General features: G+C 47.7%; 1 protein-coding gene across 1 annotated transcript in view; it reads left to right on the top strand.

The window, feature by feature from the left end:
- The window catches only part of ulk4 (unc-51 like kinase 4), a 324061-nt gene that overhangs the window by 276880 nt on the left and 34657 nt on the right, over positions 1-12524 (top strand). The window contains exons 33-34 of the mRNA XM_033015040.1: positions 157-323; positions 10228-10326. Of these exons, the coding sequence (XP_032870931.1) occupies positions 157-323; positions 10228-10326 (266 nt within the window). The remainder of the gene's footprint in view (positions 1-156; positions 324-10227; positions 10327-12524) is intronic.

Raw genomic sequence — 12524 nt, forward strand, 5'->3', positions numbered from 1 at the left:
TTCCTCCAGCACTTTGTGTTTTGCTCAAGGTTCCAGCATCTGCAGTTTGTGGTGTTACCAGCCCTATTGTATCTTGTAGTGTGTGTGAAATGGTCAACGCTGATGTTTCTGCCTTGGGAAATCATGGTTGGTGTCTGTTTCTTTCTCTTGCCACAGGTCTCGTGGATCACATCCGCAACTTGATCATTGAAGCCGCTGGCCTCTACCTTGAAATGGATGATAAACGAAGTGTGAAGACCAGTAGCAATCTGCTCTTAACTCTCATTGATATTTTACACAGCATGCTGAAACACGTCTCCAATATTGTCCGCTTGGCTTTGCAGGTGAGATCACCTGCTCATGCTCTCCTAGTTATCCTGGTCGCAGGCACAGCTCATTCTTTGCTTCATCTTCACCAAGTTTAAAGATGCAGCATTTAGTTTTGTTTATGGTCACGTGTACTGAGGTACAGTGAAAAGCTTTGTGGCGCGCTATCCAGTCGACAGAGAGACAATACACGATTACAATCGAGCCAATTACAGTGTACAGATACATGATAAGGGAATAACATTTAGTGCAAGGTAAAGCCAGCAAAGTCCAATAAAAGACAGTCTGAGGGTCAACAATGAGGTAGATAGTAGTTCCGGACTGCTCCCTGGTTGTGGTAGGATGATTCACTTGGCTGATAACAGCTGGAAAGAAACTGAGCATGAATCTGTTTATTTTCATGGAAACGGTAAAGATCATTGGAGGGTTCAAAGGTGAATGATTCCACGTCTAATAGCGGGGAAAGCCTATGCAATGAGGGCGTTGTAGATTTCATAGACTAAAGGCAAACAAGTCACCAGACACTGGTCTGCTCCCAGGATTTGCATTGGCTTTGGATAGATTGAGTGTGTGGGTCCAAACTTGGCTAGTGCCGGACGTCTGACACCTTGCACCTGGGTAAGGGGCAGCATGGTGGCGCAGCACTTGAGTTGCTGCCTTATAGCGCCAAAGACCCGGATTCGATCCTGACTACGGGTGCTGTCAGTAAGAAGTTTCTACGTTCCCGTGACCTGCTCCGGGTGCTCCGGTTTTCTCACACACTCCAAAGACGTACAGGTTTGTTGGTTAATTGGCTATTCTAACTTGTCCATAGTGTGTACGATAGCGTTAGTATGCAGGAATCGCTAGTCGGCGCGGATTCAGTGGGCCGAAGGGCCTGTTTCCACGCTGTACCTCTAAACTAAACATTTTAAAAAATAAGGAAAATCATAAGACAGACTGTTATTTAAATGAAAACAAACTGCAAATGACTTAATGTGCAGGAAGGAACTGCAGATGCTGGTTTAAACTTCAGACAGTCTGAAGAAGGGTCTCGACCTGAAACGTCACCCATTCCTTCTCTCCAGAGATGCTGCCTGTCCCGCTGAGTTACTCCAGCATTTTGTGCAAGTTCAGTGGGATCTAGCTGTTGTAATGTGTGAATCACAACACACAGAAGTAGATGCAGCAAATAGTTAGCAAAGCAAATAACATGTTGAATTGAATTGAATAAATGTTACTAGCCAAGTATGTATACATACAAGGAATTTGCCTTGGTGCTTTGCTCGCAAGTAACAACACGATATACAGTAGACAATTAAAAATAAAACATTATAATTTAAACATGTGAAGAATAAAATAAAATACCAGATCAAAGGGAGGCTACAGACTTTTGGTTGTTGAGTATGTCTGGCTGTGGCAGCTTTGACAGTCCGGAGTCGCCTTCCAGAGGGAAGTGATTCAAAGAGTTTGTGGCCAGGGTGAGAGGGGTCAGAGATGATCTTGCCCGCTCGCTTCCTGGCCCTTGCAGTGTACAGTTCGTCAATGGAGGGAAGGTTGCAGCCAATAACCTTCTCTGCTGATCGGACGATTCGCTGCAGCCTCCAGGTGTCGTGCTTGGTGGCTGAGCCAAACCAGACCATGATGAAGAAGGTGAGGACAGACTCTACGATGGCCTTGTAGAATTGGACCATCATTGCCTGTGACAGATTGTGCTTTCTCAGCTGCCGCAGGAAGTACATCCTCTGTTGTGCCTTTTTGACTGTGGAGGAGTCGATGGTAGCCCCCCACTTAAGGTCCTTGGAGATGATGGTTCCCAGGAACTTAAAAGACTCCACAGATGTGACTGTGGTGTTGTTGACAGTGAGTGGGGTGAGGGGAGGGGGAGCTCTCCTAAAGTCCACAATCAATTCCACTGTCTTAAGAGCATTGAGCTCCAGGTTGTTGCGATGGCACCAGGACACCAGCTGTATCACTTCCTGTCTCTAGGCAGATTCCTCCCCATCTTGGATCAGTCCAATCAGGGTTGTGTCGTACGCAAACGTGAGAAGCTTGACAGAGGAGTCAGTGGAGGTGCAGCCGTTGATGTAGAGAGAGTAGAGGAGAGGGGAGAGCACGCAGCCTTGCAGTGCTCTTATGCTGAGGGTTTGCGGGTCCGAGATGTGCTTTCCCAGCCTCACATGCTGCTTCCTGTCTGTCAGGAAGTTGATAATCCACTGACAGAGGGGTTCAGGCACAGTCAACTTGGAAAGTCTAGAGTGCAGTAGCTCTGGCAAAATGGTGTTGAATGCAGAGCTAAAATCCACAAACAAAATCCTTGCATAGGTCCCCTGGCAGTCTAGGTGCTGGAGGATGAAGTGCAGGCCCAGGTTGACTGCGTCATCCACTGATCTATTCGGCCGATATGCAAACTGCAGAGGGTCCAGCAGGGGGTTCGTGATATTTTTCAGCTTGGCCAGCACAAGTCTTTCAAGGGTCTTCATGACCACAGAGGTCATTGCGACAGGCCTGTAGTCATTAAGACCAGTAATCCTTGACTTTTTGGGTAAAGGGACAATAGTGGAGACTTTGAAGCAGGCAGGGACAGTACACAGTACACAGTTGAAAATGTCTGTGTATACCGGTGCCAGTTGTTCGGCACAGAACTTTAGGGTAGAGGGGGAAACATTGTCCGGTCCTGGAGATTTCTGGCTTTTTTGTCTCCTGAATAGCTTTTCCACCTCCTCTATTGCTATTGTTAGTGATGGAAAAGTGGCCAGACTGATGTTGGGCAGCAAGGAGGGTCATGGACAAGGGCCCAGTCTTTGCAAACTGGAGTCAGGCTGTAAGTGGGTGTGAAGTGGTGATTGGGGAGGAGTGGGTGGAGGAGGGAGGGAGGGAGGGAGGGAGGGGGTACCAGGGTTATGTTTCTGTTTATCGAACCTGCAGTAGAACTCGTTCAGGTTGTTGGTCAGAGGACGATTGTCCAAGGAGCGGGGGGCTTTCCTCTTGTAGCTGGTGATTTCTTGCAAGCCCTTCCAAACTGAATAAGAGTAATTAGCTGAGAACTTGCTCCTCAACTTCTCAGAGTACCTTTCCTTGGCAGCTCTGATTCCTCTTCTCAGCTTGTACTTGGCCTGCCTATAGAGGTCTGCATCCCCTCTCCTGTAGGCCTCATCTTTAGACTGGCGGAGCTGTCTGAGTTCTGCTGTAAACCAGGGCTTGTCGTTGTTGAACCTGATCCGGGTCCTAGTGGGAATGCAACTGTCCTCACAAAAGCTGACATGATGTCACAGTGTGTGCATCTTCATTGGCCATTGAAAAAGGATTACAGTTCAGAGATGGTGGAGTTTGGTTACAGTTGCCCAGGATGTTGGATAGTCCACATGTGAGACACATAGAACGTGGAGATCTATGAGGTCGAAGGTTGTTATGGATAGGGACAGGGTGGGTCCATGAGTTCAAATTCTAAATTGGGGTAAGGCCAACGTTGAAGGTATTTGACAGGAACTGGTTCAAGTGATTGAAGCAGGTTGTTTGAAGGAATGTCAGGAAAGTGGGACATTTTTAAAAGTGGGCTGAAAATCTTCAAAGTGGGCAAGGCAGGTAAGCGTAAGAAAGCTTGGATGACTAGAGAAATAGAGGCTCTGGTCAAGAATAGGAAGGAGGATGTGCCACCAGGATCAAGTGAATCCCTGAAGGAGTTCCGGGAACGAAAGAATAAGCTGAAAACGGCCAATCAGAAGGGCAAAAAGGGGACGGGAGATGGCTCTGGTCGATGGCATTAAGGATACTCCCAAGAGATTTTATAACTACATAAAGATAACAAGCGTAACCAAGAGAGAGCGGGACCCCTCAGGAATCAAAGCGATCAAAGTGTGAAGCTACATGAGATGGGCAAGGTCCTCAACAAGTATTTCTCCTCTGTTTATACCATGGGAAAAGACAGGCAGACTGGGAAACTTGGGGCAGTGAATGGAAGTGTGATGGAGCAGTGTTACAGTCAAAGAGGTGCTGCAGGTCCTGCCGCGTATGAAGATAGACAAATCTCCCGGGCCTGATCAGATATATCTGAGGACATTGTGGGAAACCAGAGGTGTCCTTTATGAGTCGTCATTAAATACTGGAGAGCTGCCAGAAGACTGGAGGGAGGCAAATGTGCCTCGATTCAAGAAGGGCTGCAGGGAACAGGCTGGGAACCACAGGCTAGTCAGCTTAACATCTGTAGAGGAAGGTTACTAGAGGGTATTCTGAGGAATAGGATATACATGCGTATAGATGGACAAAGACTGATTAAGGGTAGTCAGCATTGTTTTGTACACGTCTCACAAATCTGATTGAGTTTTTTGATGATGTGACCAAAAATAATTGATTAAGGCAGAGCTGTAGATGTTGTATACATGGACTTCAGTAAAGCATTTGAAAAGGTTCCGCATGGCAGGCTGCTCTGTAAGATTAGATCTCATGGGATCCAAGGATAGATAGCTGAATGGATAGAAAATTGGCTCCATGGAAGGAAGCAGAGGGTGATGGTGGAAGGTTGCTTCTTAGACTGGAGGCCTGTGACTAGTGGTGTGCCTCAGGGTTCAGTGCTGGGCCCGTTACTGTTTGTCAATGATTTGGATGAGAATGTACATGGCAAGTTTGTCAAGTTTGCAGATGATACGAACGTGGGTGGTGTTGTAGATAGTAGATATGGTTGTGAAAAATTGCAGCTTAATCAATTGGCCAGGAGGGTTGAGGAATGGTTGATACAATTTAATATAGAGAAACGTTATTCCCTTGTCCTGTATCTGTACACCGTAAACGGCTCGATTGTAATCATGTATTGTCTTTCCGCTGACTGGTTAGCACGTTACAAAAGCTTTTCACTGTACCTCGGTACAGGTGACAACAATAAACCAATAGCAAAGTGGAAGCCTTCGTTACATTAACCGTGGCAGACAGGACACCAAGCCGTATGGTTTTGCAGATAGTGGAGGTGGTTGTGAAAGATTGCAGCAGCATCTGGATCGATTGGCCAGGTAGGCGGAGGAATGGTGGATGGAATTTAATACAGAGAAGTGTGAGGTGCTGCATTTTGGGACGTCGAACAAGGGCAGGACCCACACAGTGAATGGTAGGCCTCTGTGTAGAGTTGTAAAGCAGAGGGATTGAGATACAGTTTCTTGGAAGTGGCGTCACAGGTAGATCTCTGTGGAACTCTATAGGGTGATTTCACGAAAGGTCACTGGAGCGTAGATCCCCACTCACGTGACCGCAAAATTTAACTGGAGGACATATGTCACTTCCGGTACATGTTAGTGAATGGGAAAACACGCACTTTCACACCCGTTAAAAACATGGAAAACGGCCGATTATTGAGCTGAAACTTTCTGTGCTAGTCGGGGTGACCGTGAAGCACAGCGACCTAAATTTTCAGTCCAAAAAAAAGATAGAAAGTAAGGTAAATTCAAGAGGGAGTTGAAGGTGCAAAAAGAGCGGAAGTGCTTAGCAGACATTTGCCGTGGAGATTTAAAGATCCAAAATATCGGGAATTATCGCGTTTGCTCGCTGCATTTCATCAAAAGTAAGGCATTATTGACTTTTTATCTTTATTCATTTGTTATATGAAAAGTTTTAAAAGTGAAAAATCTGTCATTAAAATTGCTAAATCGAGGAGAATTCCCTGCTATTGATTTGCACTAATTATGCTGATATCTCGGTTGGGTGGCGTGTCTGATTGAAAGTCAAGGAACCTGAGTTTGGAGTTGCCTGGCCGCCTGTTACCGAGCCCTGGGGCGGTGTCATCTCCCTCTCATCTCTACACCTCTAATGTGTGTGTGACCAGCCTTGCTCGCCCGACTACCCCGCTGGGAATTCTGCGTGTGTGGAATAAACCCTAGACTGTGTCAGTGAGGGGTTGTTTACATTGGCATTGGGGATGGGGGGAAGATGCCAGACAGACAGTCCCACTGCAGAGTACATACAGCCCTGTAGGCTGAGTCCGGCCACCGCCGCGGCTCTCACTCAACTCACGCTGAAAGATCTCGCCAGCCCTTTGGCTCGCTTCCACCGCCCTCGCTGCAACAAACAACTCAATCTGGGCGTTTTTGTCCAGTGCTCTGGTATCACCCGCCCGGCAGCCTCACATACAGAGCGACAACTGACATTCTTCACCATCCCTCAGGTTCCTTGACTTTCAATCAGACACGCCACCCAACCGAGATATCAGCATAATTAGTGCAAATCAATAGCAGGGAATTCTCCTCGATTTAGCAATTTTAATGACAGATTTTTCACTTTTAAAACTTTTCATATAACAAATGAATAAAGATAAAAAGTCAATAATGCCTTACTTTTGATGAAATGCAGCGAGCAAACGCGATAATTCCCGATATTTTGGATCTTTAAATCTCCACGGCAAATGTCTGCTAAGCACTTCCGCTCTTTTTGCACCTTCAACTCCCTCTTGAATTTACCTTACTTTCTATCTTTTTTTTGGACTGAAAATTTAGGTCGCTGTGCTTCACGGTCACCCCGACTAGCACAGAAAGTTTCAGCTCAATAATCGGCCATTTTCCATGTTTTTAACGGGTGTGAAAGTGCGTGTTTTCCCATTCACTAACATGTACCGGAAGTGACATATGTCCTCCAGTTAAATTTTGCGGTTACGTGAGTGGGGATCTACGCTCCAGTGACCTTTCGTGAAATCACCCTATTGTGGTGGCTGCCTCGCCAGCAGCTGTTCGTCCTTTCACCCTTTTTATTATTTTTAGTGTATCTAAATGTATGTTTTAAATGTTTCTTAGTATGCCTTATGTGGGGGGTGGGTGGGGGGGAATAGGGGGAAACCGTTTCTCAGTCACTTACCTGGACGGAGATGCGTCTTTTCTCTGAGTCGCATCTTCGCCCCCCCCCTTCCTCACGGCCTACCAACTGGATTGGTGCGGCCTTTCCTACCGGAGACCGGCCAGAGCCTCAGCAACGGGCTGAGTGCTGAATTATCATCGCGGAGCGGAGCTTCTAGCCGCGGGCGGTGCTAACTTTAACATCGCGGAGCGAAGCGATCCCTTGCCGGGGATCACCAGCATTGGAGCTCTGCCCAGCTCGTCCTGTGGACTTCGGAAGCCGCCGTCTCCGGTAAGAAGCGGCCGATTCGAAAAACTCCAAGCCGCGAGTGTGTCCCGATCCGTTCCGACGTCGGAGTTCCGATCATCCCGGCGAGAGGGCTTGTACATTGGGCCGTCACAGACCTCCAGCCTGAATATTGTCCTTCCACCACAAGCGTCTGTCTTCTATCAGTAACCCAGTTGTGAGTCCATACGACCAAGTCACTGTTAATCCTGTGCTTCTGAATCTTCTGCATCAGCTTACCATGGGGTCTTTACCAAATGCTTTACTAAAATCCATGTAGACAATATCCACCGCCCTATCCTCATCAATTACCTTTGTCACCTCAAAAAGTTGATCAATTTAGTAAGACCATATGGAGACTGGCAGTCCAACCCCGACTGTCTTTTCAGGTGAGGCAGTGGCTCACTTGCACCTCCTCCAACTTCATCTACTGTATCCGCTGTTCCAGGTGTGGACTTCCATATATCGGTGAGACCAAGCGCAGACTCGGCGATCGTTTCGTTGAACACCTCCGCTCAGTCCACCTTAACCTACCTGATCTCCCAGTTGCTAAACACTTTAACTCCCCCCCCCATTCCCACACTGACCTTTCTGTCCAGGGCCTCCTCCATTGTCAGAGTGAGGCCCAGTGCAAATTGGAGGAACCGCACCTCAAAATTTGCTTGGGCAGCTCACACCCCAGCGGTATGAACATTGACTTCTCTAACTTCAAATAGCCCTTGCCTTCCCTCTTTCTCCATCCCTCCCCCTTCCCAGTTCTCCAACCAGTCTAACTGTCTCCAACTACATTTTATCTCTGTTTGCTTTGGTGTTAACTTCTCCCAGCTAATGATGATCTATTCTACATTTTCCTTGATCTCCATTCCCTTTGTCCTATTTTCACAGCTTACACTTCCTCTCCCTTGACATCAGTCTGAAGAAGGGTCTCAACACAAAACATCACCCAGTCCTTCTCTCCAGAGATGCTGCCTGTCCCGCTGAGTTACTCCAGCTTTTTGTGTCTATGGTAGGTAGATTAGTCATGATTGGATTGAATTGCAGGACAGGCTTGAAGGGCTGAAGGGCCTTCTCCTGCTCCTTGTTGTGGCCTTGTGGTCTCACGGCTTTGGTCATTGGGATAGTGGCTCTGGTGCGTTTTTTGTGTGGTGCTCACTGTCGTTAATTTGTGCTTGTGGAAGGCGTGAAGCTTCAGGGAGTTTGATGGGATGCAGAATCCATTGGCCCAGACAATGTGGGCTGAAGAGCCTGTTCCTGTGCTGCACTGTCCTATGATATCAGTGCAGGAACGGCATTCACCTAAATCACAAACTGCAAGCAGTGCGTTCCATGCTTGTGAACCTTTCCTTACAAAGATGAATAGAATACTTGGAATCTTCTTCTCTTGAAGCTAGTGAAGGGTGGTAGGAAATTTCCAGCGGGATTGAAATATTTTTGTTATAATGTGAGCTGAAATGAAAACAAGGCAGTGAGATGAAATTGAGGAAACAAGGAACAGCGAGTGTTGTTTTACAAAGGAACGATACAAAGTGATGGAGTAACTCAGTGGGTGAGGCAGCATCTATAGAGAGAAGGATTAGGTGACATTTTGGTTCGAGACCTTTCTTCGTCTGAAACGTCATCCATTCCTTCTCTCCATAGATGCTGCCTCACCCGCTGAGATTCTCCAGCATTTTTTTCTCCCTTCGATTTTACCAGCATCTGCAGTTCTTTCTTATCCAAAGTGCTGGAGTAACTTAGCAGGTCAGGCAGCATCTGTGGAGAACATGGATAGGTAACGTTTCACAGAGTGCTGGAGTAACTTAGTGGGTCAGGCAGCATCTGTGGAGAACATGGATAGGTGACGTTTCTGGTCGAGACCCTTCTTCAGACTGCATGAATTTGGGATACAACTCAGGCATTGTCTAATTAAACAGATTAAGGTGAGACTGAGTTCCAAGGGAAATGGGGAGAATCACAGGAAATGGGGACGAGGTGAGGGGTGGGCTTCGGGTGGGCAGCAAGCTACAACTTTTTACAACCTCAACGTTTGAACCCAATCAAGATATCCCTGGTGCCATTTGGTCTTCAAAAGCAAGTGCATAGAAACATAGAAAATAGGTGCAGGAGTAGGCCATTCGGCCCTTCGAGCCTGCACCGCCATTCAATATGATCATGGCTGATCATCCAACTCAGTATCCTGTACCTGCTTTCGCTCCATACCCCCTGATCCCTTTAGCAACAAGGGCCACATCTTACTCCCTCTTAAATAACACAGAGTCAATTGTATGAACATATTTGAAAGCTTTCTATCTATTGCCAACATTTATTTCTCAATTGCTTTTAATTTCCTTTGTTCTAAAACAAAATATTTAGATTTAGGTTTAGGTTATATTTTGGTTTATTATTGTTATATTTACTGAGGTATAGTGAAAAGTTTAGTTTGTATACTACCCACACTGATCATATACGTGAATATGATCGTCAAACTCAAGTACAATAGGTAGAGCAAAGGGGAAGACACAGAATGCAGGATCTCATTCCCACCATCGATATATGATCTTGCTTTATTTCGAGTTAAACAAGTGGACTGGACTGCACTGGACCCAAATCCTCCTCTGCTTATCAACCAGTGTCTCTGTGTGTGACCTTATACTGCCACAATATTATCATGTTTCTGCCAAATATGGGCAAATGACCATAAATGAACAGCTAGCTAATGGTTGGAAGGTTTTGACCATCCAGAAGGTACAGAATGTGACTCTCACAATCTCCCACTGACATACTTCACTACCTGCTGTGACACATTTGTACCTCAAAGGAAAATGTGCTGTGACTGAGATTTATTTTCATTTCTGTTTCCTCACCAAGGCACAAAAGTCTGGCACAGGAGGGGACACCCAGGCTGCTGAAGACCTTCTGCTTATCAATAAACCCCTGACCGACTTAATTAGCCTGTTCATTCAACTGGTAAGAATTCAATTTGTTTCTGGGTGGAAGGAATGCTGGGGAAAAATGAGCCTCTATGTACATGTAGTGAACATGTCCACAGGTGGAAGGAGCAAAGTTGACGCATTCTAACAGAGCTTGAGAGAGGTCTTTCACGTGGAGTACCATGCACCTCCTCTACCTGGGAGTCTACCTGAGTCTCGGTGGGGTGACCAGGCTGGCAAACTGGCAGGAGCTGGAGGTGAAAGTCGTCGCCCGGCTGGGGCGCTGGCCGGGTCTCCTCAGAGTGCTTTCCTACCGGGGCAAGGTGTTGGTCATTAACCAACGTGGCCTCCATGCTCTGGTATAGATTGACCACATTGGCATCCCAGCCACCTTTGCTGGGAAGTTGGTGGACTTCTTCTGGGACAACGGAAAGCACTGGGTCTCTGCAGCGGTCCTGAGTCTCCCGATCGAGGAGGGCAGTCAGTCGCTGGTGTACATTCGCACCAAGTTGGCGGCTCTCCGCCTCAGTACCTTGCAGAGATACCTTTACTCAGGGCATCCTCCCAGGTGGCACGTGCTGGCGACGCACTTTTTCCAATGGGTACGCGGATCCCGATGGTGGGCGTCAGCCGTGCGGTCCTGATGGGGATGCCTGGCTTCTACAGGGACTTGTTGAGAGTCTGGAATCTGGTTGCTGTCGACCGGGGCCCCCCTCCGCCGGCGGAGGGTGACGGCCCGGGCGTGAGAGTAGCCGGCCCTTGTCCCGCCCCACCGGGTGTCGGGCGGACTCAAACGTGTGGAGTACTTGTGGTTGTGCAAGCCCCCGCTCAGCCGGAAGTATTCATCGGACCCAGGCGCCGTAATCCTTCCCGGGAGCCGGTCCCACACAATTTGAGCCGCCTTTCCTCAACACCCTTCATCTCCCTCCGAGACGCAGGGAGGCGTGTCCTGTACAGGCTCCTCCTCCACTCCCTGCAGTTCCTCGCCCTGGTCCACTGTCCAGACACCAAGTGGCGGTCGGTGTTGCCTTCCGGTCGCGAGGGGGGCCATGGTGGGGGTCCCTCTACGCAGGGATTCTCCCCCTCTACATTGGGGACCTGGGGTGGAGGGTACTGCACCAAGGAGTTCCCTGCAACCTCTTTCTCTCGCGGTTCACAGACTCGCCAGCCGCCTGCCACTGTTGCGGGCTGGAAGAGTCTGTGTACCACGTGTACATGGGGTGTGTGAGGCTGCAGTCACTGTTAGGTTAGAATACCTAAAGGGGCTGCTCCTTGCCTTCTGGCTGCATTTTTCATCCACCATCCTCATCTTTGGACACCCTGTGCGTAGGGGAGAGGGTAGGGCTGAAGATGTCCAGGTTGGGTTGCTCCTGGGCCTGGCCAAGCTGGCCATCCGCGAGTCACGACGCCAGGTGGTGGAGGGCTCTACCCAAGCCGGCTGCCTGCCCCTTTTCCGGGGTTACGTCCGTGCTTGTCCACGGGCACCCTGGGGGAGTTCCGGGACTGCTGGGCTCTGCAGGCTGTTGCATCCTTGATAAGGATTGTAACATAGTTGTATAGTAGTTTATTAAGGATATTTGTTTGTATTGTATTATGGTGGTGGGTTCTGACTTATTTTATTGTAGTGTAAATATTATTTTTAAATAATTGAATACATTTTTTGATTTTAAAAAAAAGCAGAACGGTATATGGTAGCCTTCTGTGGCAATCAATTCCACAGATTCACCACCCTCTGACTAAAGAAATTCCTCCTCATCTCCTTTCTAAAGATACATCCTTTAATTCTAAGGCTATGGCCTCTGGTCCTAGACTCTCCCACTAGTGGAAACATCACCTCCACATCCATTCTATCCAAAACCTTTACTATTCGGTAAGTTTCAATGAGATCTCCCCTAATTCTTCTAAACTCCAGCGAGTACAGGCCCAGTAATTGGAGAGGGTCCATCGAACAATCATCATAAGTTAACTTAATCATTCCTGGGATCGTTCTTGTAAACCTCCTCTGGACCCTCTCCAACACCAGCACATCCTTCCTCAGATATGGGGCCCAAAATTGTTCACGATACTCCAAATGCGGCCTGACCGGCGCCTTATAGAGCCTCAGCATTACATCCCTGTTTTTGTATTCTAGTGCTCTCGAAATAAATCCTAGCATTGCATTCACCTTCCTTACTACTGATTCAACTTGCAAATTAAATTTTTGGGGAATTCTGCACCAGCACCTTTGCAACTCCG

Source organism: Amblyraja radiata, chromosome 2 (genome assembly GCF_010909765.2).
Source record: "Amblyraja radiata isolate CabotCenter1 chromosome 2, sAmbRad1.1.pri, whole genome shotgun sequence".
In the NCBI taxonomy this organism is placed as follows: Eukaryota; Metazoa; Chordata; class Chondrichthyes; order Rajiformes; family Rajidae; genus Amblyraja; species Amblyraja radiata.